Source organism: Pseudophryne corroboree, chromosome 2 (genome assembly GCF_028390025.1).
Source record: "Pseudophryne corroboree isolate aPseCor3 chromosome 2, aPseCor3.hap2, whole genome shotgun sequence".
Taxonomy (NCBI): Eukaryota; Metazoa; Chordata; class Amphibia; order Anura; family Myobatrachidae; genus Pseudophryne; species Pseudophryne corroboree.
This window is the reverse complement of record NC_086445.1, coordinates 246,459,196-246,484,114: the sequence shown is the minus strand read 5'-3', so window position 1 is coordinate 246,484,114 and position 24,919 is coordinate 246,459,196. Positions and strand designations below refer to the sequence as shown.

Below are 24,919 nucleotides of genomic sequence, written 5' to 3'. Positions count from 1 at the left end.
TACTTAGTAAAAAATTGACCGTAACTAGGGATTTGGGTTTTCACAAAAAAAAAAAAAAAAAAAAAAAAACTAAATGCAAACATTTCTGAGTAGCTAACTCTAAATGACAACACAATATAATTCAATGTATAGTTAATATAAATCATATTTTAAGTGATATACTTCTACATTTCACAACTCAATGTTCAATATATTTACATATAGTTACCACACCACCTTTCCTGGCATGGTAACAGATCTAGTGACACCAGGAGAGTGACGTGCACATCTTCTCAGTCATCGCGGTATAGTGGATTAAATGCATGTAGTGGGAGGACAGCCTCAGAGCCATCCTGCAGCCATACTTTTCCCTGAGCTCAGGCTCACCCGTGTGGCTTCTCTTGTGCACCATCAGCACATTAGGACCGATGCAGAGCATCCCACAAATGTCACACTTTAGCTTGCCGTTGGGGAGGCGTATACCTCCTGGAGAGTGTGGGTCTTGTCCAGAACCATCACAGTACCCAAGTGGATCTACCAGAGAGTCATCAGGCATGGTCCCGTCTTCTTTGTCGCTTAGCCTATCTTCATGGTTGAAAAGACGACCAGATTCCTCATCGCTATACATTTCCACCTTGATAGAATTTGCTGTAAAAGGTAATCATATGGAATGAAGTAGGTTAATAGTTGATATGAAGGATGGAAAAACACTGTTCAGGAAAACATTTTCTATAAAAAAATTTTTTTACACACACACATAAGATACATATCTCTCAAATGTGTTAAAACAAATAGTTTTGGTATCAGATATTACGTTCAACGTTTCACTATATCTACACATAAACTGAACTTTGAATTTAGAGCAATTCATACCATAACAAGTGGGTGCTCACAGTGCACCGTATCAACCGAAATGACGTGGTATAGACAGCTTCAGCCAAATGCATACGTAACATATAAATTATTAGGGCTTATCTGAATCCACACCAGTAGCCCTTTCATTTATTTCTGGGCATCAAAAACTGAATGACCATTTGAGATAATATCTCAATCAGGCAGAGGCGATCACAGGGCTGAGACAGCCGTCGGCTGTCTGACATGCGCCGGCGCAGATCCGGTCTGAATTAGCCCCTTTGCCACTTGGGCTTAGTTGTGTTTGTTTGTAGTCTGTAACGCTGGTGACAATTCTCTAGTATGGCATGAAGAATTCCCTTCATGAGGACTAAGTGGCCAAGGTCACATCATTAAACAGAATCCAAGACCATTATTCCTCCTTCACCAAGTATTACAGTTGGAACTAAGCATTCGCAAGGAAGCGCTCGTTGGACAGTAGCCAAACCCAGTTTCATGGACAGGAGTGGGCTATTCCCTCGTTATTTCATCATCAATTAAGCAGGTAAAAGGTCTGGAGTAGATTCCAGATGTGACATTTGCATTTGGAAACTGTTGCTGTCGACTCTCAATAGGAGATCCAAAGAGCTGCCACTATCAGTGAAGCAAGCCATCATTAGGCTGAAAAATCAAAACAAACCCATCAGAGAGATAGCAAAAAACATTAGGTGTGGCCAAATGAACTGTTTGGAACATTCTTAAAAAGAAAGAACGCACCGGAGAGCTCAGCAACACCAAGGGGTATATTCAATTAGGGTCGGAACCATTCCGACATGCATTTGTCGGAATGGATCCGACAACCCCTATTCAATCTCATCTCAATTGGACTTTTAAAAAGTCGAATTGAGATGAGGGAGGAGAGGGGGGAGACAAGCGGGGACAGACGCAGGCAGACGGAGGAGAGCAGCGCTACAGAAGGATGTCTCACAGCCGCCAGACCTCACGGCAGTGTCAACCCGGCTCCAGCAAGAGTGACCTCACTTGCTGGAGCCGGGTGGACGCTGCCGTGAGCGTCGCGGCCTTGAGACATCCTGCTGCAGCCCTGTAGCGCTGCTCTCCCATGTCTGCCCGCGGCTGTCCCCCGTCTCCCCGCACAATTCTCCCCCCCCCCCATCCCATCTGGATCCCACATCTCAGTCCAACATTTTTTTATGTCGGGCTGAGATGGTTGGAAACGGGGCCAAATCCTGTCGAATTTAGCCCCGTTTCACTCAAAAGTACGTGAATCGGAAGCTATACCGCCGATTCACATACTATTCAACAAGTCGAATTCCACGACTTGTCGAATAAAAAACGGTGAGATTGAATAGGTTGAATCACTATTCGACCTTAAAAAGTTTAAAACTGCTGTCTTTTCGACAGACGGCAGTTTTCGACCCTAATTGAATATACCCCCAAAAGACCCGGAAAACAACTGTGGTGGATGAAAGAAGAATTATTTCCCTGGTGAAGAAAAACCCCTTCATAACAGTTGCCCAGATCAAGAACACTCTCCAGGAGGTAGGTGTATATGTGTCAAAGTCAACAATCAAGAGCAGACTTCACAAGAGTGAATATAGAGGGTTCACCACAAGATTTAAACCATTGGTGAGCCACAAAAACAGGAAGACCAGATTAGAGTTTGCCAAACATCTAAAAAAAAAAGCCTTTATAGTTCTGGAACAACATCCTATGGACAGATGAGACAAAGATCAACTTGTACCAGAGTGATGGGAAGAGAAGAGTATGGAGAAGGAAAGGAACTGCTCATGATCCAAAACATACCACCTCATCAGTGAAGCATGGTGGTGGTAGTGTAATGACGTGGGCATGTATGGCTGCCAATGGAACTGGTTCCCTTGTATTTTTTGATTTTGATAATGTGACTGCTGACAAAAGCAGCAGGATGAATTCTGAAGTGTTTTGGGCAATATTATCTGCTCATATTCAGTCAAATGCTTCAGAACTCATTGCACGGCGCTTCACAGTGCAGATGGACAATGACCCGAAGCATACTGCAAAAGCAACCAAAGAGTTTTTTAAGGCAAATAAGTGGAATGTTATGCAATGGCCAAGTCAATCACCTGACCTGAATCCGATTCAGCATGCATTTCACTTGATGAAGACAAAACTGAAGGGAAAATGCCCCAAGAACAAGCAGGAACTGAAGACATTTGCAGTAGAGGCCTGGCAGAGCATCACCAGGGATGAAACCCAGTGTCTCGTGATGTCTATGCGTTCCAGACTTAAGGCTGTAATTGACTGCAAAGGACTTGCAACAAAGTATTAAAAAGTGAAAGTTTGATTTAGGATTGTTTAGTTTGTCCCATTACTTTTGGTCCCTTAAAAAGTGGGAGGCACATATAGAAACCGTTGTAATTCCTACACCATTCACCTGATTTGGATGTAAATACCCTCAAATTAAAGCGGAAAGCCTGCAGTTAAAGCAAATCTTGTTTGTTTCATTTCAAATCCATTGTGGTGGTGTATAGAGCCCAAAATATGAGAATTGTGTCGATGTCCCCAAAAAATAAATAAATCTAAGGTCTGCCCCCTCTCCTAAATGCTCCTGGGCAGAGGTGAGAACAGTACTCTGACCATGCCTACACACCCCACCATATGCAAGAGCAGCTAAAAAAAAATAAAAAAAAAATCTGCATGGGGTGGGGGGGGGGGGGGGGGGGGGGGGGGAGGCATGAATTGCTTTTACAACCAATTCTACATAATGTTTAGCAATAGCATTCTTTCTATTGATTTATTTCAAGCAACATAAGATTAGAATACTTTAGTACTAATATCTAAGAAGTCAGCAAAGATGTAAACATATTGGTGCTGATGCAGAGCTGGTACTTCACCAGTTTCTGTGCACAGGGAATAATGAGTGCATGCAAACATTTGCATGACTCCTGCAATTACAGATGTGTCCACTTGCATCTTTGCTATTTTGCTCAATTTGGCACTATACTCCTTTTGCCTGGGAAGGCCAGATTTGGGGGGGGAGGGGGGGGTGTTTGGGGGAAGGGGTGTCCTAACATATGCAGAATACAGTAAGGGTACGTCACACTATTGCAAGCAGACGCAGGTCAGGTGCACATAGCAAATGATGATGATCCCCACCGAACTGCTGGGGCCGAGGTGATTGGCCGAGGGGTGTTTATTTTTTGCTCCAGCATATATTATGCTTCTTAAACAAAAAACTATTTTTAGATAAAACAAGGTGTTATTTCTGTATTAGAGAGGTTTGTGCAGTTTTACTGAAACATAAAAGTGGCTGCTAAACAAACAGATAAAAACAAGGGTGCCAGCTAGGTGTTATGTATGCGACCTATGATTCAAATACTACTGTTATAAAGCTGCTACATATGGTCGCAAAAGTGGCTCCTTTAATAAATAAAAATGCTGCCTCCAATTTGGCGACCGCCAACAATTTGGGACGTAACTGCAGATGTAACATATGCAGAGAGAGTTAGATTTGGGTGGGGTGTGTTCAAACTGAAATCTAAATTGCAGTGTCAAAATAAAGCAGCCAGTATTTACCCTGCACAGAAACAATATAACCAACCCAAATCTAACTCTCTGCACATGTTATATCTGCCCCACCTGCAGTGCACATGGTTTTCCCATTACCAACAGTGACCTCCACAACCTTCTCTACCTTTCCTCTCCCCCCGGCCAACACATCTCATACCATTACCAACCAACTCGCATAACTGATTTCTACATAGTGGCATTATTGTTTGGAGGATTCACACTTCCAGCGTCAGGCTTCATACTAGCAAGGAAATGGTAGAAACATACTTGCTTTAAAATTGGATCTATGGCTACTCCAGCAGCTTCCTGCTCAGTACGATGATATACTTACCACTTAGTGAGCGGCTTGGAGATGAGCGCCGGCTATTTGGCGTGCTCACAGAGGGGCCAATCAATGCTTCTGAAAACTCCTTCTCCAGAGATGAATCTCCAGCTGTGGGTAACAAAAAACCCCCACAAGTTATGGGAGAAGGGACATCCAGCAATGATTCAACAATGTTGTAAGCTAGCAGAGTATGTTTAGACATGTCAGAAGCATTCAAAGTGAGGAATGATTGGAGTGTTCGGAGTTAAAATGAACCAAGTGCATTTTGCAGTGCTAATAATGCCATGGTGCAGTGGAAACAGAATAGAAATTAAACATGGCACAATATAAGCATTAAAAAACAAAACAAAAACAAAATAAATCACACAATTAAAACAGGATTTTAATACCTACCGGTAAATCCTTTTCTATAAGTCCGTAGAGGATGTTGGGGACACCAAAAGAACCATGGGATATAGACGGATCCGCAGGAGACATGGGCACTTTAAGACTTTCAAAGGGGCGTGACTTGGCTCCTCCCTCTATATCCCTCCCCAGACTCGGTTTGGAACTGTGCCCGGAGAGATGAACATTTTGAGGAAAGGAATTAACAACAAGGTGAGCGTCATACCAGCTCACGCCATAAACATGCCGAATAACATGGCATTCAACTGAACACATGCCAACGGACATGAACAAAATTCAGCAACAAGCTGAAGAAACCATAACACAACCTGTGTGTAACCAGAACTAAACTGCAGATACAGTACGCAATGGGACGGGCGCCCAACATCCTCTACGGACTTATAGAAAAGGATTTACTGGTAGGTATTAAAATCCTGTTTTCTATTGCGTCCTTGAGGATGTTGGGGACACCAAAAGAACCATGGGATTATACCAAAGCTCTATAACGGGCGGGAGAGTGCGGATGACTCTGCAGCACCGATTTACCAAACTTTAGGTCTTCATCGGCCAAGGTATCAAACTTGTAAAACTTAGCAAATGTGTTTGACCCCGACCAAGTAGCAGCTCGGCAAAGTTGTAATGCCGAGACACCCCGGCCAGCCGCCCAGGACGAGCCCACCTTCCTAGTGGAATGGGCTTTTACCGATTTAGGTAACCGCAAACTCGCCGTGGAATGAGCCTGCTGAATCGTGTGACATATCCAGCGGGCAATGGTTTGCTTGGAAGCAGGATACCAAAGTTTATTGGTAGCATATAGCACAAACAGAGACTCTGTCTTTCTAACTGGAGCCGTTCTGGCAACGTAAATTTTCAAAGCTCTGACGACATCCAGAGACTTTTCCTCAGCCAAAGTGTCAGTAGCCACTGGCACCACAATAGGTTGGTTAATATGAAAAGAGGAAACCACCTTTGGCAGAAATTGTTGCAGAGTTCTCAATTCTGCCCTATCTTCATGGAAGATCAAATAAGGGCTCTTGTGAGACAAGGCCGCCAATTCAGACACCCGCCTTGCGGATGCCAATGCTAACAAAATGACAACCTTCCAAGTGAGGAATTTCAACTCCACTTTACTTAAAGGTTCAAACCAAAGTGATTTTAGGAATGTCAAAACCACATTAAGATCCCAAGGTGCCACAGGTGGCACAAAAGGAGGTTGGATGTGTAGTACCCCTTTTACAAAGGTCTGCACCTCAGGAAATGAGGCCAATTGTTTCTGAAAGAAAATTGACAAAGCAGAAATCTGCACTTTTATGGAGCCTAATTTAAGGCCCACATCCACTCCATTTTGTAGAAAATGGAGAAAACGTCCAAGGTCAAACTTCTCCACTGGAGCTTTCTTGTACTCGCACCAGGAAATATATTTCCTCTAAATACGGTGATAGTGTTTCGACGTCACACCCTTCCTAGCAAGGATGAGTGGGGATGACTTCATCGGGAATACCCTTACGGCCTAAAATCTGGCGTTCAACCACCATGCCGTCAAACGTAGCCGCTGTAAGTCTTGATAGACGTACGGCCCCTGCCGCAGCAGATCCTCGCGAAGAGGCCATGGATCTTCGACTAACAACTCCTGAAGATCCGGGTACCAAATTCTCTTTGGCCAGTCTGGAACTACAAGGAGCGCTGGAATCTGTGATTTTCTTAGGATTCTCAGAGCCTTTGGAATGAGAGGAAGCGGAGGGAAAACATACACCGACGGATACACCCAAGGTGACGTCAGTGCATCCATTGCCGCCGCCTGAGGGTCCCTGGACCGGGAACAATACTTTAGTAGTTTTTTGTTGTGGCGGGATGCCATCATGTCTATGTGGGGAACCCCCCATAGATTTGTTAGTAGGGAGAAGACCTCCTGATGGAGGCTCCACTCCCCTGGATGTAGATCGTGTCTGCTGAGGAAGTCTGCTTCCCAGTTGGCCACTCCCGGAAGGAAAATTGCCGACAGAGCGCTTACCCAAGTCTCTGCCCAGCGAAGAATCCTTGTGGCTTCTGCCATTGCTGTTCTGCTCTTTGTGCCGCCTTGGCGGTTTATGTACGCTACTGCTGTCACATTGTCCGATTGGATCAGGACAGGCCGGTTTCGAGAAGATGCTCCGCTTGTAGAAGGCCGTTGTAAATGGCCCTCAACTCCAGCACGTTTATGTGAAGAAGAGTTTTCTGACTTGACCATCTTCCTTGGAATGTCACCCCTTGTGTGACTGCTCCCCAACCCCAGAGACTTGCATCCGTGGTCACTAGGATCCAGTCTTGGATCCCGAATCTGCGTCCTCCTAAGAGGTGAGAGCTGTGTAGCCACCACAGGAGTGAGATTCTGGTGTTGGGGGATAGAACTATCCTCCGGTGCATATGAAGGTGGGATCCGGACCATTTGTCCAACAGGTCCCACTGAAACACTCTGGCATAGAACCTCCCGAATTGGAGGGCCTCGTATGCCGCCACCATCTTCCCCAGCAATCGAATGCATTGATGAATGGAGACAGTTGGTGGTTTCAGAATGAGTTTTACCAAACTCTGAATTTCCAGTGCTTTCTCCGGAGGGAGGAACACTCAGCTGGGCAGTGTCCAGAATCATACCTAAAAATGCCAACCGGGTTGTTGGAATTAAGTGTGATTGCGGCAGGTTCAAGAGCCAGCCGTGCTGTTGTAGAAGCGACAGAGACAGTGCAATGTCCTGTACCAGTTTTTCCTTGGACCTCGCCTTTATCAGGAGATCATCCAAGTACGGGATAATTGTAACTCCTCTTTTTCTGAGGAGAACCATCATTTCTACAATGACTTTTGTGAAAATCCTCGGAGCCGTGGCCAGGCCAAACGGCAACGTCTGAAATTGGTAATGAGTATCCTGGATTGCAAACCGGAGAGAACTCTGATGAGGGGAATAAATGGGAACATGAAGGTAGGCATCCTTTATGTCCAAAGACACCATGAATTCCCCCTCCTCCAGGCTGGAGATCACCGCTCGGAGAGACTCCATCTTGAATTTGAATTTCTTCAGGAAAAAATTTAGAGATTTTAGGTTGAGGATTGGTCGTACCGAGCCATCTGGCTTCGGCACTACAAAAAGGCTTGAATAAAACCCTTCCCCTTGTTGTGCCCGGGGGACCAGGATCACAACCTGATTTTGACATAATTTTTGTATTGCTCCACAGACTAGAACTCTGTCTGGAAGCGAAACTGGTAAGGGTGATTTGAAAAAACGGCGAGGGGGAACGTCTTGGAATTCCAGTTTGTACCCTTGGGTCACAATTTGTAACACCCAAGGGTTCAGGTCCGAGCGAACCCAAACCTGACTGAAAAGCCTTAGACGTGCCCCCACCGGTGCGGTCTCCTGTAAGGGAGACCCGACATCATGCGGTGGATTTGGCGGAAGCCGGGGAGGACTTCTGCTCTTGTGAACTCGAGGAGGCGGAAGTTCTCTTGCCCCTTCCTCTACCACTGGTAGCGAGGAAGAAGTTACCTCGGCCTTTTCTATATTTATTGGGCCGAAAGGACTGCATTTGATAGTGCGGTTTCTTCTGTTGTGCAGGAGTAAATAATAAGATTTTACTTACCGATAAATCTATTTCTCGTAGTCCGTAGTGGATGCTGGGGACTCCGTCAGGACCATGGGGAATAGCGGCTCCGCAGGAGACAGGGCACAAAAGCAAGCTTTTAGGATCACATGGTGTGTACTGGCTCCTCCCCCCATGACCCTCCTCCAAGCCTCAGTTAGGTACTGTGCCCGGACGAGCGTACACAATAAGGAAGGATCTTGAATCCCGGGTAAGACTCATACCAGCCACACCAATCACACCGTACAACTTGTGATCTGAACCCAGTTAACAGTATGATAACAATGAAGTAGCCTCTAAAAAAAGATGGCTCACCACAATAATAACCCGATTTTTGTAGCAATAACTATGTACAAGTAATGCAGACAATCCGCACTTGGGATGGGCGCCCAGCATCCACTACGGACTACGAGAAATAGATTTATCGGTAAGTAAAATCTTATTTTCTCTAACGTCCTAGTGGATGCTGGGGACTCCGTCAGGACCATGGGGATTATACCAAAGCTCCCAAACGGGCGGGAGAGTGCGGATGACTCTGCAGCACCGAATGAGAGAACTCCAGGTCCTCCTCAGCCAGGGTATCAAATTTGTAGAATTTTACAAACGTGTTCCACCTTGACCACGTAGCTGCTCGGCAAAGTTTTACAGCCGATACCCCCTCGGGCATCCGCCCAAGATGAGCCCACCTTCCTTGTGGAGTGGGCATTTACAGATTTTGACTGTGGCAGGCCTGCCACAGAATGTGCAAGCTGAATTGTACTACAAATCCAACGAGCAATAGTCTGCTTAGAAGCAGGAGCACCCCTTTTTTGGGTGTATACAATATAAACAGCAAGTCAGACTTTCTGACTCCAGCCGTCCTGGAAATATATATTATATATATATATATATATATATATATATATATATATATATATATATATATATATATATATAATATATATATATATATATATATATATATATATATATATATATATATATATATATATATATATAATATATATAATATATATATATATATATAGAGAAAAGCAAATGGAGCACTCACCAGTCTTTGCATAGGTGTAGATATCAAATTTGAAATTTTATTTCTCCAGACAGCATAGATAGCACAGCATGACTGTTTGCTACAGTCCAATAACTTTGAAAAAAGCCCAAGCCCAAACGTTTTCGGCCATATCCAGACCGTCATCAGGGGACACAGGAAACATCAGAGAGCTGTCACTTCATATTTAGCACATCAGCAGCCTAACTGACCATGCCTCACCGGCTCCCTAAATACCCATTATTCAAAAAACGCGCCAAAATTGCGTCATTATGTGGGCGGAGTCAGCCCAGTATATTCGTAATTATACATATGAACAACCCAATATTAATATAAATGGATATTAATGCAGATCACCCATTTCATATTAGTATCAACAATCCACAACCAGAGTCTCAATATTATAAAAATACCTGAGCAAAGATCGTAATGGTTGCATAGCAACCACTACCCAGCCGCCCCATCTCTGTCAGCCGCCAATCGGGACCTAAACGGAAGTGACGTATCGGACTGGTCGCCTAGCAACCTTCCGAGCGTCACTCCACAGATGACATGATGCTGACAACCGCCGGAACGGAAATGACGTCTCGGACTGGTTGCCAAGCAACCTCCCGGGCGTCACACCACGGCCAATAGATGACATTCTAAATCACTGGTTGCCGGGTGACCCTCCGAGCGGCTCACCGCATATATTACCTATGGTTGCCACGCAACCAGGCATAGACAGGCGGAACTACAATCGCCTGCTGACAGGGAAAACCACTTTGTATAAGGACATATTTAAAACAATATGGGACAGAAATTATATATATATATAAAAAAAGGGAATCCAAATACTAATTTTATGGATTTTTTTGGATGATCAATAGGGTTGTTCAACTAAACAAAGATGTGGGCAATAAGGAGCCAATGAGGTGTGGGTAATACTCTATCATGACAAACACCAACATACAACATGAATACATAAACATGAGTACATATATGCATGCGTCTAAAACACATGCATATATGAACATCAATTAAAAGTGTATTTAATTAACACTTTTCAGTGCACTGGTCTAAAGGGCAAAAGCCCCACTTCTTTATCTAAGGAAAATCCCAAGGTGATTATTCTCATTTAGTCCATTGGGAGCTAGAGTTCCCAATCTAAAAATCCATCTTGCCTCCAATTTTCTCAATATAAGGGCACGGTCTCCGCCCCTCTCGGGTTCCGGGACCCAATCAATTATACGACACCTAAGTGCTGAGCCCTGATGTCCCGCTTTTAAGAAGTGCTGTGCCACCGGTTTATCAGATGAACCAGATATAATTGCCTGGTGGATCGAGCTCCTGTGGTTTGCCATTCGTTCTCTGAAGGTGCAGGTCGTCATCCCAACGTATGCCAGGCCACATGGGCATAAAAGCATATAGACTACATGGTTTAACCTGCAGTGAAGCTTATATCTGATGTTAATCACTTTTCCAGTGTGAGGGTGTGGAAAAGAAGTGCCTGGCAGCAGCGAGCGGCACGTCACACAACCAACGCATCTGAAGCAACCTGGCCTCTGAGAGTGCAGCCATGTACTGCTTTCCTTGGCATTAAGACGTCGGGCAGGTTGCATAAGGATCTGCTTCAGGTTTCTACCACGTCTATAAGCCATCATTGGTGGATTCTCCAGAGTACCCTTAAACTTCGGGTCAGATCTAATTAATGGCCAATGCTTTTTCAAGGTTTTGGAGATAACCGGAGACATATCATCATATTGTGTCACAAATATCATCCGGCTCTGTCCCTGGTTACGTTTCTGATGTACCTTACGTTTTGCCTTAATGAGACAGCTCTCCACTGTGGTCTTTGTATATCCCCTTTCGAGGAAACGTTCTTTCATCTCTCTGATTTGAACTTCTGCGGTATCAGGGTTAGTGTTGTTCCGTAAGACCCTCATAAATTGGGAAATAGGGAGGCTTGATTTAAGAGAGGGCGGGTGTTTACTGGTCGCATGCAGGAAGGTGTTTCTATCGGTTTCTTTCCTATACAATGTAGAACCCAGTTCCATTCCATTCCGGAATATAGTCACATCCAAAAAATTGATGGAGTCATACTCACAAACCCCAGTAAAACGAACCGTGGACTCTAAATTGTTAAGTTCATTCAACATGGAATGAAATTCCTCCCTGGTGCCACTCCACAGCAGAAATATGTCATCTATAAATCTCTTGTAATAGGCGATCTTATTGCCAAATTTAGGGTAGATGTTTTTAGACTCATAATCATGCATGAAAATACCAGCATACATCGGGGCCACATTAGACCCCATCGCGGTCCCCGAGCATTGGAGGTAATAATTACCCTGATAAGTGAAATGGTTATATATCAAAATTAACTCAAGTAGCTCCAAAATAAATTCACATGGAAGATGCATGTCACCATGTATGATCATCAATTTTCTAACTGCCTCAATCCCTTCTATATGGGGAATGATAGTATATAAAGATGAAACATCCATGGTTACAAATAGCATATTTTCACTAAGATCTCTAAACGCAAGAATGTTGTCCAAGAAATCGCTCGTATCTCGAAGATAACTCGGGATGTGAGGGATAAGTTCTTGTAAAAAACTATCCACAAAAATAGCTAAGGGCTGCAAAAGGGAACCCCTGGCAGAGATGATAGGCCTGCCAGGGGGGTCCACCAATGACTTGTGGACCTTAGGCAGTGTATAAATCAATGGGCAGATCGGAAACTCCACCTTTAAGTACGAAGCGACCTGTTCAGTGAGCCAACCATTCTGAGTGGCCATATCAATGACCTGGTCTATTCGTCTTTTTATACCTGGCATAGGATTCATGCTACACTTGGTATAAGTTGTCACATCCGTCAGCTGGCGTTTAATTTCTTTGTCATAATCAACTGCATCCTGGATGACAATTGCCCCGCCCTTATCCGCAGGGCGGATCACAATGGTGTCATTGTCCCTCAAGGATTTAAGGGCCTGTCTCTGTTGGAAATTAAGGTTATCAAAAACCCTCTTAACCTTAGATTCCTTGCAATCATGTTCTGTCATCCTCAGGAAAGTACGTATGCTGGCGTTATTAGTCTGTGGATCAAAAAGGCTTGGTTTCAAAAATTGAGAACCTGTCTGTTCAAAACGACCAGTCTCATCTTTGTCCATGAAAAAATCGCGTAGCCTTAACTTCCTCCCAAACTTATAATGATCCACAGCGAAATTAAACTCATCATGCCTAGAAGAAGGCACAAAACTTAATCCCAGGGCCAAGAGAGAACCTTCAGCCTTAGACAAAACATGATTGGATAAATTGAATACACATCCCGATTCTATCTCCTCCTGTTTCTTCCGCCTGGATCCCCCCCTCCGCGGGTGTGGTCTACCTGGTTTCCAGGTGTGCCCGCCCGTCTCCTTCGTGGACCTAAAAAACCACTTGGTGGAAGTGGTGCATTAGGTTCAGAGTCAGATGCAGACTGTGATGTTGATGACTCTAATCCAAATTTATTTCTATATTTCTGTGGACGGTATGTCCTCTGTCTCCTACCTCCACTAGGATTACCAGAAAGCCATCTATACACATTATGTGTAGCATAGTCAGTCGTTACAGTCTGCAGTTTTTTTCTCTTAAAAGAGACCAACTCCTCCCTGTATGTATTTAATTGTGTCTGAATTTTTTCACACCAGTTGTCAGTCTTGTCATTTTTCAGAGTCGTTAAATTAGATTTTTCAAATTTCGTGATTTCATCACGGACCTTCACAAGTTCAATACCGACTTCCTCAATAACTAGGAGGATCAGGTCCAAGGAACATTTATTGAGGACCCCGCACCACTTGCTGCAAAACACAGCATTGGTTCTACCAATGGTTGGCGTATTAGTGATGCGGAATCCTCTAGGAATTCTCTTGGACCTGTGATATTCTGACAAGAACTGACCATGTAATGTCAATTCTGTTTCCCTTCTTTTGAGGCGTATGATTTTATGCATCAAATCAATAGGTTTCTCATCAGGGAGCCTGGTGAATTCAAAGTGGTCAAAATATACCTTTTCGGCATCGTCATCAGTCAGTGATACCAGCTGATTTTCAGCGGCTGATAACAATTCCTCATCAAACAAAACAACCTCAGATTGAGACATTATGTAAAATCAGACTTAACCAAACAAACACAGTCAGGTATTGGAGCTGAGTTAGGGAAGATGAATTCAGAAGAGGAAGGTAAATACAGGAAAACAAAAACATACAGAAAATTAAACATGCATATCTAGAGATAATCCTATTGACATATCCTACTGTGGAATGACACCAAGGAGAAATATAGGACCAGTGCACTGACAAAAAATCAATTAATTAAAAATGACAAAAAAATGTCATATCGGAGTCGACCACTATATGGTCAAAAAACGGCATAATATATTGATCTAATTGTATAAATGTCCACGGGTGCAGACCAAGAAAGCAGTCCACAATCAGGATCCTAATTTCTTTATGTATAGAAGAAGGGCAAGTCGCACTCACGTTTATATCCTCAATACAGCAGCTGGGGTGTCATCCATGGATTCCCTCCAGAGAATCCAATTAAAGAGAAAAGCAAATGGAGCACTCACCAGTCTTTGCATAGGTGTAGATATCAAATTTGAAATTTTATTTCTCCAGACAGCATAGATAGCACAGCATGACTGTTTGCTACAGTCCAATAACTTTGAAAAAAGCCCAAGCCCAAACGTTTTCGGCCATATCCAGACCGTCATCAGGGGACACAGGAAACATCAGAGAGCTGTCACTTCATATTTAGCACATCAGCAGCCTAACTGACCATGCCTCACCGGCTCCCTAAATACCCATTATTCAAAAAACGCGCCAAAATTGCGTCATTATGTGGGCGGAGTCAGCCCAGTATATTCGTAATTATACATATGAACAACCCAATATTAATATAAATGGATATTAATGCAGATCACCCATTTCATATTAGTATCAACAATCCACAACCAGAGTCTCAATATTATAAAAATACCTGAGCAAAGATCGTAATGGTTGCATAGCAACCACTACCCAGCCGCCCCATCTCTGTCAGCCGCCAATCGGGACCTAAACGGAAGTGACGTATCGGACTGGTCGCCTAGCAACCTTCCGAGCGTCACTCCACAGATGACATGATGCTGACAACCGCCGGAACGGAAATGACGTCTCGGACTGGTTGCCAAGCAACCTCCCGGGCGTCACACCACGGCCAATAGATGACATTCTAAATCACTGGTTGCCGGGTGACCCTCCGAGCGGCTCACCGCATATATTACCTATGGTTGCCACGCAACCAGGCATAGACAGGCGGAACTACAATCGCCTGCTGACAGGGAAAACCACTTTGTATAAGGACATATTTAAAACAAAACAATTTCTGTCCCATATTGTTTTAAATATGTCCTTATACAAAGTGGTTTTCCCTGTCAGCAGGCGATTGTAGTTCCGCCTGTCTATGCCTGGTTGCGTGGCAACCATAGGTAATATATGCGGTGAGCCGCTCGGAGGGTCACCCGGCAACCAGTGATTTAGAATGTCATCTATTGGCCGTGGTGTGACGCCCGGGAGGTTGCTTGGCAACCAGTCCGAGACGTCATTTCCGTTCCGGCGGTTGTCAGCATCATGTCATCTGTGGAGTGACGCTCGGAAGGTTGCTAGGCGACCAGTCCGATACGTCACTTCCGTTTAGGTCCCGATTGGCGGCTGACAGAGATGGGGCGGCTGGGTAGTGGTTGCTATGCAACCATTACGATCTTTGCTCAGGTATTTTTATAATATTGAGACTCTGGTTGTGGATTGTTGATACTAATATGAAATGGGTGATCTGCATTAATATCCATTTATATTAATATTGGGTTGTTCATATGTATAATTACGAATATACTGGGCTGACTCCGCCCACATAATGACGCAATTTTGGCGCGTTTTTTGAATAATGGGTATTTAGGGAGCCGGTGAGGCATGGTCAGTTAGGCTGCTGATGTGCTAAATATGAAGTGACAGCTCTCTGATGTTTCCTGTGTCCCCTGATGACGGTCTGGATATGGCCGAAAACGTTTGGGCTTGGGCTTTTTTCAAAGTTATTGGACTGTAGCAAACAGTCATGCTGTGCTATCTATGCTGTCTGGAGAAATAAAATTTCAAATTTGATATCTACACCTATGCAAAGACTGGTGAGTGCTCCATTTGCTTTTCTCTTTAATTGGATTCTCTGGAGGGAATCCATGGATGACACCCCAGCTGCTGTATTGAGGATATAAACGTGAGTGCGACTTGCCCTTCTTCTATACATAAAGAAATTAGGATCCTGATTGTGGACTGCTTTCTTGGTCTGCACCCGTGGACATTTATACAATTAGATCAATATATTATGCCGTTTTTTGACCATATAGTGGTCGACTCCGATATGACATTTTTTTGTCATTTTTAATTAATTGATTTTTTGTCAGTGCACTGGTCCTATATTTCTCCTTGGTGTCATTCCACAGTAGGATATGTCAATAGGATTATCTCTAGATATGCATGTTTAATTTTCTGTATGTTTTTGTTTTCCTGTATTTACCTTCCTCTTCTGAATTCATCTTCCCTAACTCAGCTCCAATACCTGACTGTGTTTGTTTGGTTAAGTCTGATTTTACATAATGTCTCAATCTGAGGTTGTTTTGTTTGATGAGGAATTGTTATCAGCCGCTGAAAATCAGCTGGTATCACTGACTGATGACGATGCCGAAAAGGTATATTTTGACCACTTTGAATTCACCAGGCTCCCTGATGAGAAACCTATTGATTTGATGCATAAAATCATACGCCTCAAAAGAAGGGAAACAGAATTGACATTACATGGTCAGTTCTTGTCAGAATATCACAGGTCCAAGAGAATTCCTAGAGGATTCCGCATCACTAATACGCCAACCATTGGTAGAACCAATGCTGTGTTTTGCAGCAAGTGGTGCGGGGTCCTCAATAAATGTTCCTTGGACCTGATCCTCCTAGTTATTGAGGAAGTCGGTATTGAACTTGTGAAGGTCCGTGATGAAATCACGAAATTTGAAAAATCTAATTTAACGACTCTGAAAAATGACAAGACTGACAACTGGTGTGAAAAAATTCAGACACAATTAAATACATACAGGGAGGAGTTGGTCTCTTTTAAGAGAAAAAAACTGCAGACTGTAACGACTGACTATGCTACACATAATGTGTATAGATGGCTTTCTGGTAATCCTAGTGGAGGTAGGAGACAGAGGACATACCGTCCACAGAAATATAGAAATAAATTTGGATTAGAGTCATCAACATCACAGTCTGCATCTGACTCTGAACCTAATGCACCACTTCCACCAAGTGGTTTTTTAGGTCCACGAAGGAGACGGGCGGGCACACCTGGAAACCAGGTAGACCACACCCGCGGAGGGGGGGATCCAGGCGGAAGAAACAGGAGGAGATAGAATCGGGATGTGTATTCAATTTATCCAATCATGTTTTGTCTAAGGCTGAAGGTTCTCTCTTGGCCCTGGGATTAAGTTTTGTGCCTTCTTCTAGGCATGATGAGTTTAATTTCGCTGTGGATCATTATAAGTTTGGGAGGAAGTTAAGGCTACGCGATTTTTTCATGGACAAAGATGAGACTGGTCGTTTTGAACAGACAGGTTCTCAATTTTTGAAACCAAGCCTTTTTGATCCACAGACTAATAACGCCAGCATACGTACTTTCCTGAGGATGACAGAACATGATTGCAAGGAATCTAAGGTTAAGAGGGTTTTTGATAACCTTAATTTCCAACAGAGACAGGCCCTTAAATCCTTGAGGGACAATGACACCATTGTGATCCGCCCTGCGGATAAGGGCGGGGCAATTGTCATCCAGGATGCAGTTGATTATGACAAAGAAATTAAACGCCAGCTGACGGATGTGACAACTTATACCAAGTGTAGCATGAATCCTATGCCAGGTATAAAAAGACGAATAGACCAGGTCATTGATATGGCCACTCAGAATGGTTGGCTCACTGAACAGGTCGCTTCGTACTTAAAGGTGGAGTTTCCGATCTGCCCATTGATTTATACACTGCCTAAGGTCCACAAGTCATTGGTGGACCCCCCTGGCAGGCCTATCATCTCTGCCAGGGGTTCCCTTTTGCAGCCCTTAGCTATTTTTGTGGATAGTTTTTTACAAGAACTTATCCCTCACATCCCGAGTTATCTTCGAGATACGAGCGATTTCTTGGACAACATTCTTGCGTTTAGAGATCTTAGTGAAAATATGCTATTTGTAACCATGGATGTTTCATCTTTATATACTATCATTCCCCATATAGAAGGGATTGAGGCAGTTAGAAAATTGATGATCATACATGGTGACATGCATCTTCCATGTGAATTTATTTTGGAGCTACTTGAGTTAATTTTGATATATAACCATTTCACTTATCAGGGTAATTATTACCTCCAATGCTCGGGGACCGCGATGGGGTCTAATGTGGCCCCGATGTATGCTGGTATTTTCATGCATGATTATGAGTCTAAAAACATCTACCCTAAATTTGGCAATAAGATCGCCTATTACAAGAGATTTATAGATGACATATTTCTGCTGTGGAGTGGCACCAGGGAGGAATTTCATTCCATGTTGAATGAACTTAACAATTTAGAGTCCACGGTTCGTTTTACTGGGGTTTGTGAGTATGACTCCATCAATTTTTTGGATGTGACTATATTCCGGAATGGAATGGAACTGGGTTCTACATTGTATAGGAAAGAAACCGATAGAAACACCTTCCTGCATGCGACCAGTAAACACCCGCCCTCTCTTAAATCAAGCCTCCCTATTTCCCAATTTATGAGGGTCTTACGGAACAACACTAACCCTGATACCGCAGAAGTTCAAATCAGAGAGATGAAAGAACGTTTCCTCGAAAGGGGATATACAAAGACCACAGTGGAGAGCTGTCTCATTAAGGCAAAACGTAAGGTACATCAGAAACGTAACCAGGGACAGAGCCGGATGATATTTGTGACACAATATGATGATATGTCTCCGGTTATCTCCAAAACCTTGAAAAAGCATTGGCCATTAATTAGATCTGACCCGAAGTTTAAGGGTACTCTGGAGAATCCACCAATGATGGCTTATAGACGTGGTAGAAACCTGAAGCAGATCCTTATGCAACCTGCCCGACGTCTTAATGCCAAGGAAAGCAGTACATGGCTGCACTCTCAGAGGCCAGGTTGCTTCAGATGCGTTGGTTGTGTGACGTGCCGCTCGCTGCTGCCAGGCACTTCTTTTCCACACCCTCACACTGGAAAAGTGATTAACATCAGATATAAGCTTCACTGCAGGTTAAACCATGTAGTCTATATGCTTTTATGCCCATGTGGCCTGGCATACGTTGGGATGACGACCTGCACCTTCAGAGAACGAATGGCAAACCACAGGAGCTCGATCCACCAGGCAATTATATCTGGTTCATCTGATAAACCGGTGGCACAGCACTTCTTAAAAGCGGGACATCAGGGCTCAGCACTTAGGTGTCGTATAATTGATTGGGTCCCGGAACCCGAGAGGGGCGGAGACCGTGCCCTTATATTGAGAAAATTGGAGGCAAGATGGATTTTTAGATTGGGAACTCTAGCTCCCAATGGACTAAATGAGAATAATCACCTTGGGATTTTCCTTAGATAAAGAAGTGGGGCTTTTGCCCTTTAGACCAGTGCACTGAAAAGTGTTAATTAAATACACTTTTAATTGATGTTCATATATGCATGTGTTTTAGACGCATGCATATATGTACTCATGTTTATGTATTCATGTTGTATGTTGGTGTTTGTCATGATAGAGTATTACCCACACCTCATTGGCTCCTTATTGCCCACATCTTTGTTTAGTTGAACAACCCTATTGATCATCCAAAAAAATCCATAAAATTAGTATTTGGATTCCCTTTTTTTATATATATATATAATTTCTGTCCCATATTGTTTTAAATATGTCCTTATACAAAGTGGTTTTCCCTGTCAGCAGGCGATTGTAGTTCCGCCTGTCTATGCCTGGTTGCGTGGCAACCATAGGTAATATATGCGGTGAGCCGCTCGGAGGGTCACCCGGCAACCAGTGATTTAGAATGTCATCTATTGGCCGTGGTGTGACGCCCGGGAGGTTGCTTGGCAACCAGTCCGAGACGTCATTTCCGTTCCGGCGGTTGTCAGCATCATGTCATCTGTGGAGTGACGCTCGGAAGGTTGCTAGGCGACCAGTCCGATACGTCACTTCCGTTTAGGTCCCGATTGGCGGCTGACAGAGATGGGGCGGCTGGGTAGTGGTTGCTATGCAACCATTACGATCTTTGCTCAGGTATTTTTATAATATTGAGACTCTGGTTGTGGATTGTTGATACTAATATGAAATGGGTGATCTGCATTAATATCCATTTATATTAATATTGGGTTGTTCATATGTATAATTACGAATATACTGGGCTGACTCCGCCCACATAATGACGCAATTTTGGCGCGTTTTTTGAATAATGGGTATTTAGGGAGCCGGTGAGGCATGGTCAGTTAGGCTGCTGATGTGCTAAATATGAAGTGACAGCTCTCTGATGTTTCCTGTGTCCCCTGATGACGGTCTGGATATGGCCGAAAACGTTTGGGCTTGGGCTTTTTTCAAAGTTATTGGACTGTAGCAAACAGTCATGCTGTGCTATCTATGCTGTCTGGAGAAATAAAATTTCAAATTTGATATCTACACCTATGCAAAGACTGGTGAGTGCTCCATTTGCTTTTCTCTTTAATTGGATTCTCTGGAGGGAATCCATGGATGACACCCCAGCTGCTGTATTGAGGATATAAACGTGAGTGCGACTTGCCCTTCTTCTATATATATATATATATATATATTTTTAGGGCCCCGACAACGTCTAGCAACTTGGAGTCCTCCAAGTCCCTAGTAGCCGCAGGCACCACAACATGTTGTTTCAGGTGAAACGCTGACACCACCTTAGGAAAAAACTGGGGACGAGTCCGCAGTTCTACCCTGTCCGAATGGAAAATCAAATATGGGCTTTTTTAAGACCAAGCCCCAATTCTGACAATCGCCTGGCCGAAGCCAGGGCCACATCATGGTCACTTTCCATGTGAGATATTTCAAATCCACAGATTTGAGCGGTTCAAACCAATATGATTTGAGGAATCCCAACACTACGTTGAGATCCCACGGTGCCACTGGAGGCACACAAGGGCTGTATATGCAATACTCCCTTGACAAGCGTCTGGACTTCAGGAACTGAAGCCAATTTTTTCTGGAAGAAAATCTACAGGGCCGAAACTTGAACCTTAATGGACCCCAATTTGAGGCTCATAGACACTCCTGTTTGCAGGAAGTGCAGAAATCGACCCAGTTGAAATTCTTTTGTGGGGCCTTCCTGGCCTCACCCATGCAACATATTTTCACCACATGTGGTGATAACGTTGTGCGGTCACCTCCTTCCTGGCTGTGACCAGGGTAGGTATGACCTCTTCCGGAATGCCTTTTCCCTTAGGATCCGGCGTTCAACCGCCATGTCGTCGAACGCAGCCGCGGTAAGTCTTGGAACAGACAAGGTCCCTGCTGGAGCAGGTCCTTTCTTAGAGGCAAATGTCACGGTTCCTCTTGGAACAGACATGGTTCTTGCTGAAAGCAAATTCCATCTTAGCTCCCGAGGCTATTAGTCCTCTGTGAGCATCTCTTGAAGTTCCGGGTACCAAGTCCCTCTTGGCCAATCCGGAGCCACAAGTATAGTTCTTACTCCTCTACGTCTTATAATTCTCAATACCTTGGTTATGAGAAGCAGAGGAGGGAACACATACACCGACTGTTACACCCACGGTGTTACCAGGACGTCCACAGCTATCGCCTGAAGGTCTCGTGACCTGGCGCAATACCTGTCCCGTTTTTTGTTCAGGCGGGACTCCCTCATGTCCACCTTTGGTCTTTCCCAAAGGTTCACACTCATGCGGAAAACTTCCCGATGAAGTTCCCACTTTCCCGGGTGGAGGTCGTGCCTGCTGAGGAAGTCTGCTTCCCAGTCGTCCACTCCCGGAATGAACACTGCTGACAGTGCTATCACATGATTTTCCGCCTAGCGAAAATCCTTGCAGTTTTGACCACTGCCCTCCTGCTTCTTGTGCCGCCCTTTCTGTTTACGTGGGCGACTGCCGTGATGTTATCCCACTGGATCAATACCGGCTGACCTTGAAGCAGAGGCCTTGCTAAGCTTAGAGCATTATAAATTTGCTCTTAGCTCCAGTATATTTATGTGGAGAGAATTCTCTAGACTTGATCACACTCCCTGGAAATTTTTTCCCTGTGTGACTGCTCCCCAGCCTCTCAGGCTGGCCTCCGTGGTCACCAGCATCCAATCCTGAATGCTGAATCTGCGGCCCTCTAGAAGATGAGCCCTCTGTAATCACCACAGGAGAGACACCCTTGTCCTTGGATATAGGGTTATCCGCTGATGCATCTGAAGATGCGATCCGGACCATTTGTCCAGCAGATCCCACTGAAGAGCTCTTGCGTGAAATCTGCCGAATGGAAGCGCTTCGTAATAAGCCACCATTTTTACCAGGACTCTTGTGCAATGATGCACTGACACTTTTCCTGGTTTTAGGAGGATCCCGATTAGCTCGGATAACTCCCTGGCTTTCTCCTCTGGGAGAAACACCTTTTCCTGGACTGTGTCCAGTCCCTAGGACCAGCAGACATGTCGTCGGAACAACTGCGGTTTTGGAATATTTAGAATCCACCCGTGCTGTCGTAGAACTACTTGAGATAGTGCTACTCCGACCTCCAACTGTTCTCTGGACCTTGTTCTTATCAGGAGGTCGTCCATTTTCTTTGAAGACGAATCCTCATTTCGGTCATTACCTTGGTAAGGACCCGGGGTGCCTTGGACAATCCAACGGCATCGTCTGAAACTGATAGTGACAGTTCTGTACCACGAACCTGAGGTACCCTTGGTGAGACAAGCACATTTTTGGGACATGGAGGTAAGCATCCCTGATGTCCCGGGACACCAAATAGTCCCCTTGTGCTATCACTGCTCTGAGTGACTCCATCTGGATTTGAACCCTTGTAAGTGTTCAAATTTTTCAGATTTAGAATCGGTCTCACCTAGCCTTCTGGCTTCAGTACCACCATATAGTGTGGAACAATACCCCTTTCCTTTTGTAGGAGGGGTAATTTTATTATCACCTGCTGGGAATACAGCTTGTGAATTATTTTCAATACTGCCTCCCTGTCGGAGGGAGACATTGGTACAGCAGACTACAGGAAACTGCGAGGGGGGAAACGCCTCGACATTCCAATCTGTACCCCTTGGATACTACTTGTAGGATCCAGGGGTCCTGTACGGTCCCAGCGTCATGCTGAGAACTTAGTAGAAGCGGCGGAGGGCTTCTGTTCCTGGGAATGGGCTGCCTGCTGCAGTCTTCTTCCCTTTCCTCTATCCCTGGGCAGATATGACTCTTATAGGGACGAAAAGACTGAGGCTGAAAAGACGGTGTCTTTTTCTGCAGAGATGTGACTTAGGGTAAAAAAAAACGGTGGATTTTCCAGCAGTTGCCGTGGCCACCAGGTCCCATGGACCGACCCCAAATAACTCCTCCCCTTTATACGGCAATACATCTTTGTGCCGTTTGGAATCTGCATCACCTGACCACTGTCGTGTCCATAAACATTTCTTGCAGAATATGGACATCGCATTTACTCTTGATGCCAGAGTGCAAATATCCCTCTGCGCATCTCGCATATACAGAAATGCATCCTTTAAATGCTCTATAGTCAATAAAATACTGTCCCTGTCAAGGGTATCAATATTTTTAGTCAGGGAATCCGACCAAGCCACCTCAGGTCTGCACATCCAGGCTGAGGCGATCGCTGGTCACAGTATAACACCAGCATGTGTGTGTAAACTTTTTAGGATATTTTTCAGCCTCCTATCAGCTGGCTCCTTAAGTACGGCCCTATCTGTATATGGTACCGCTACTTGTTCTGATAAGCGTGTGAGCGCCTGAGGGGTGTTTCCCAACGCGCCTTAACTTCTGGCGGGAAAAGGTATACCGCCAATAATTTTCTATCGGGGGAAACCCACGCATCATCACACACTTCATTTAATTTATCTGATTCAGGAAAAACTACAGGTAGTTCTTTCACCTCACACATAATACCCTTTTTTGTGGTACTTGGAGTATCAGAAATATGTAACACCTCCTTCATTGCCCTTAACGTGTGGCCCTAAAGGAAAATACGTTTGTTTCTTCACCGTCGACACTGAAATCAGTGTCCATGTCTGGGTCTGTGTCGACCGACTGAGGTAAATGGGCATTTTACAGCCCCTGACGGTATTTGAGACGCCTGGACAGATACTAATTTGTTCGCCGGCCCTCTCATGTCGTCAACCGGCTTGCAGCGTGTTGACATTATCACGTAATTCCATAAATAAGCCATCCATTCCGGTGTCGACTCCCTAGAGAGTGACATCACCATTACAGGCAATTTTCTCCGCCTCCTCACCAACATTTTCCTCATACATGTCGACACACACGTACCGACATACAGCACACACATAGGGAATGCTCTGATAGAGGACAGGACCCACTAGCCCTTTGGGGAGACAGAGGGAGAGTTTGCCAGCACACACCAAAATGCTATAATTATACAGGGACAACCTTTATATAAGTGTTCCTCCCTTATAGCATTTAATATATATTTATATCGCCAAATCAGTGCCCCCCCCTCTCTGTTTTAACCCTGTTTCTGTAGTGCAGTGCAGGGGAGAGCATGGGAGCCTTCCCCTCAGCCTTTCTGTGAGGGAAAATGGCGCTGTGTGCTGAGGAGAATAGGCCCCGCCCCCTTTTCGGCGGGCTTCTTCTCCGGAGATTGTGATATCTGGCAGGGGTTAAATACATCCATATAGCCTCAAGGGCTATATGTGATGTATTTTTCGCCATACAGGTATTCTACATTGCTGCCAGGGCGCCCCCCCCGCGCCCTGCACCCTCCGTGACCGCTGTGTGAAGTGTGCTGACAGACAATGGCGCACAGCTGCAGTGCTGTGCGCTACCTGAGGAAGACTGAAAGTCTTCTGCCGCATGGTTCCGGACCTCTTCAATTTTCAGCATCTGCAAGGGG

General features: G+C 44.6%; 1 protein-coding gene across 8 annotated transcripts in view; it reads right to left on the bottom strand.

The window, feature by feature from the left end:
- IKZF4 (IKAROS family zinc finger 4) overlaps nucleotides 1–24,919 on the bottom strand; it is a 142,721-nt gene that overhangs the window by 43,949 nt on the left and 73,853 nt on the right. For all 8 annotated transcript variants that reach the window (XM_063952614.1, XM_063952615.1, XM_063952616.1 and 5 more), the window contains exons 3-4: nucleotides 4,712–4,813; nucleotides 367–627 (exon numbers count right to left, since the gene is read on the bottom strand). In XM_063952614.1, coding sequence (XP_063808684.1) covers nucleotides 367–627; nucleotides 4,712–4,813 — 363 coding nt within the window. The remainder of the gene's footprint in view (nucleotides 1–366; nucleotides 628–4,711; nucleotides 4,814–24,919) is intronic.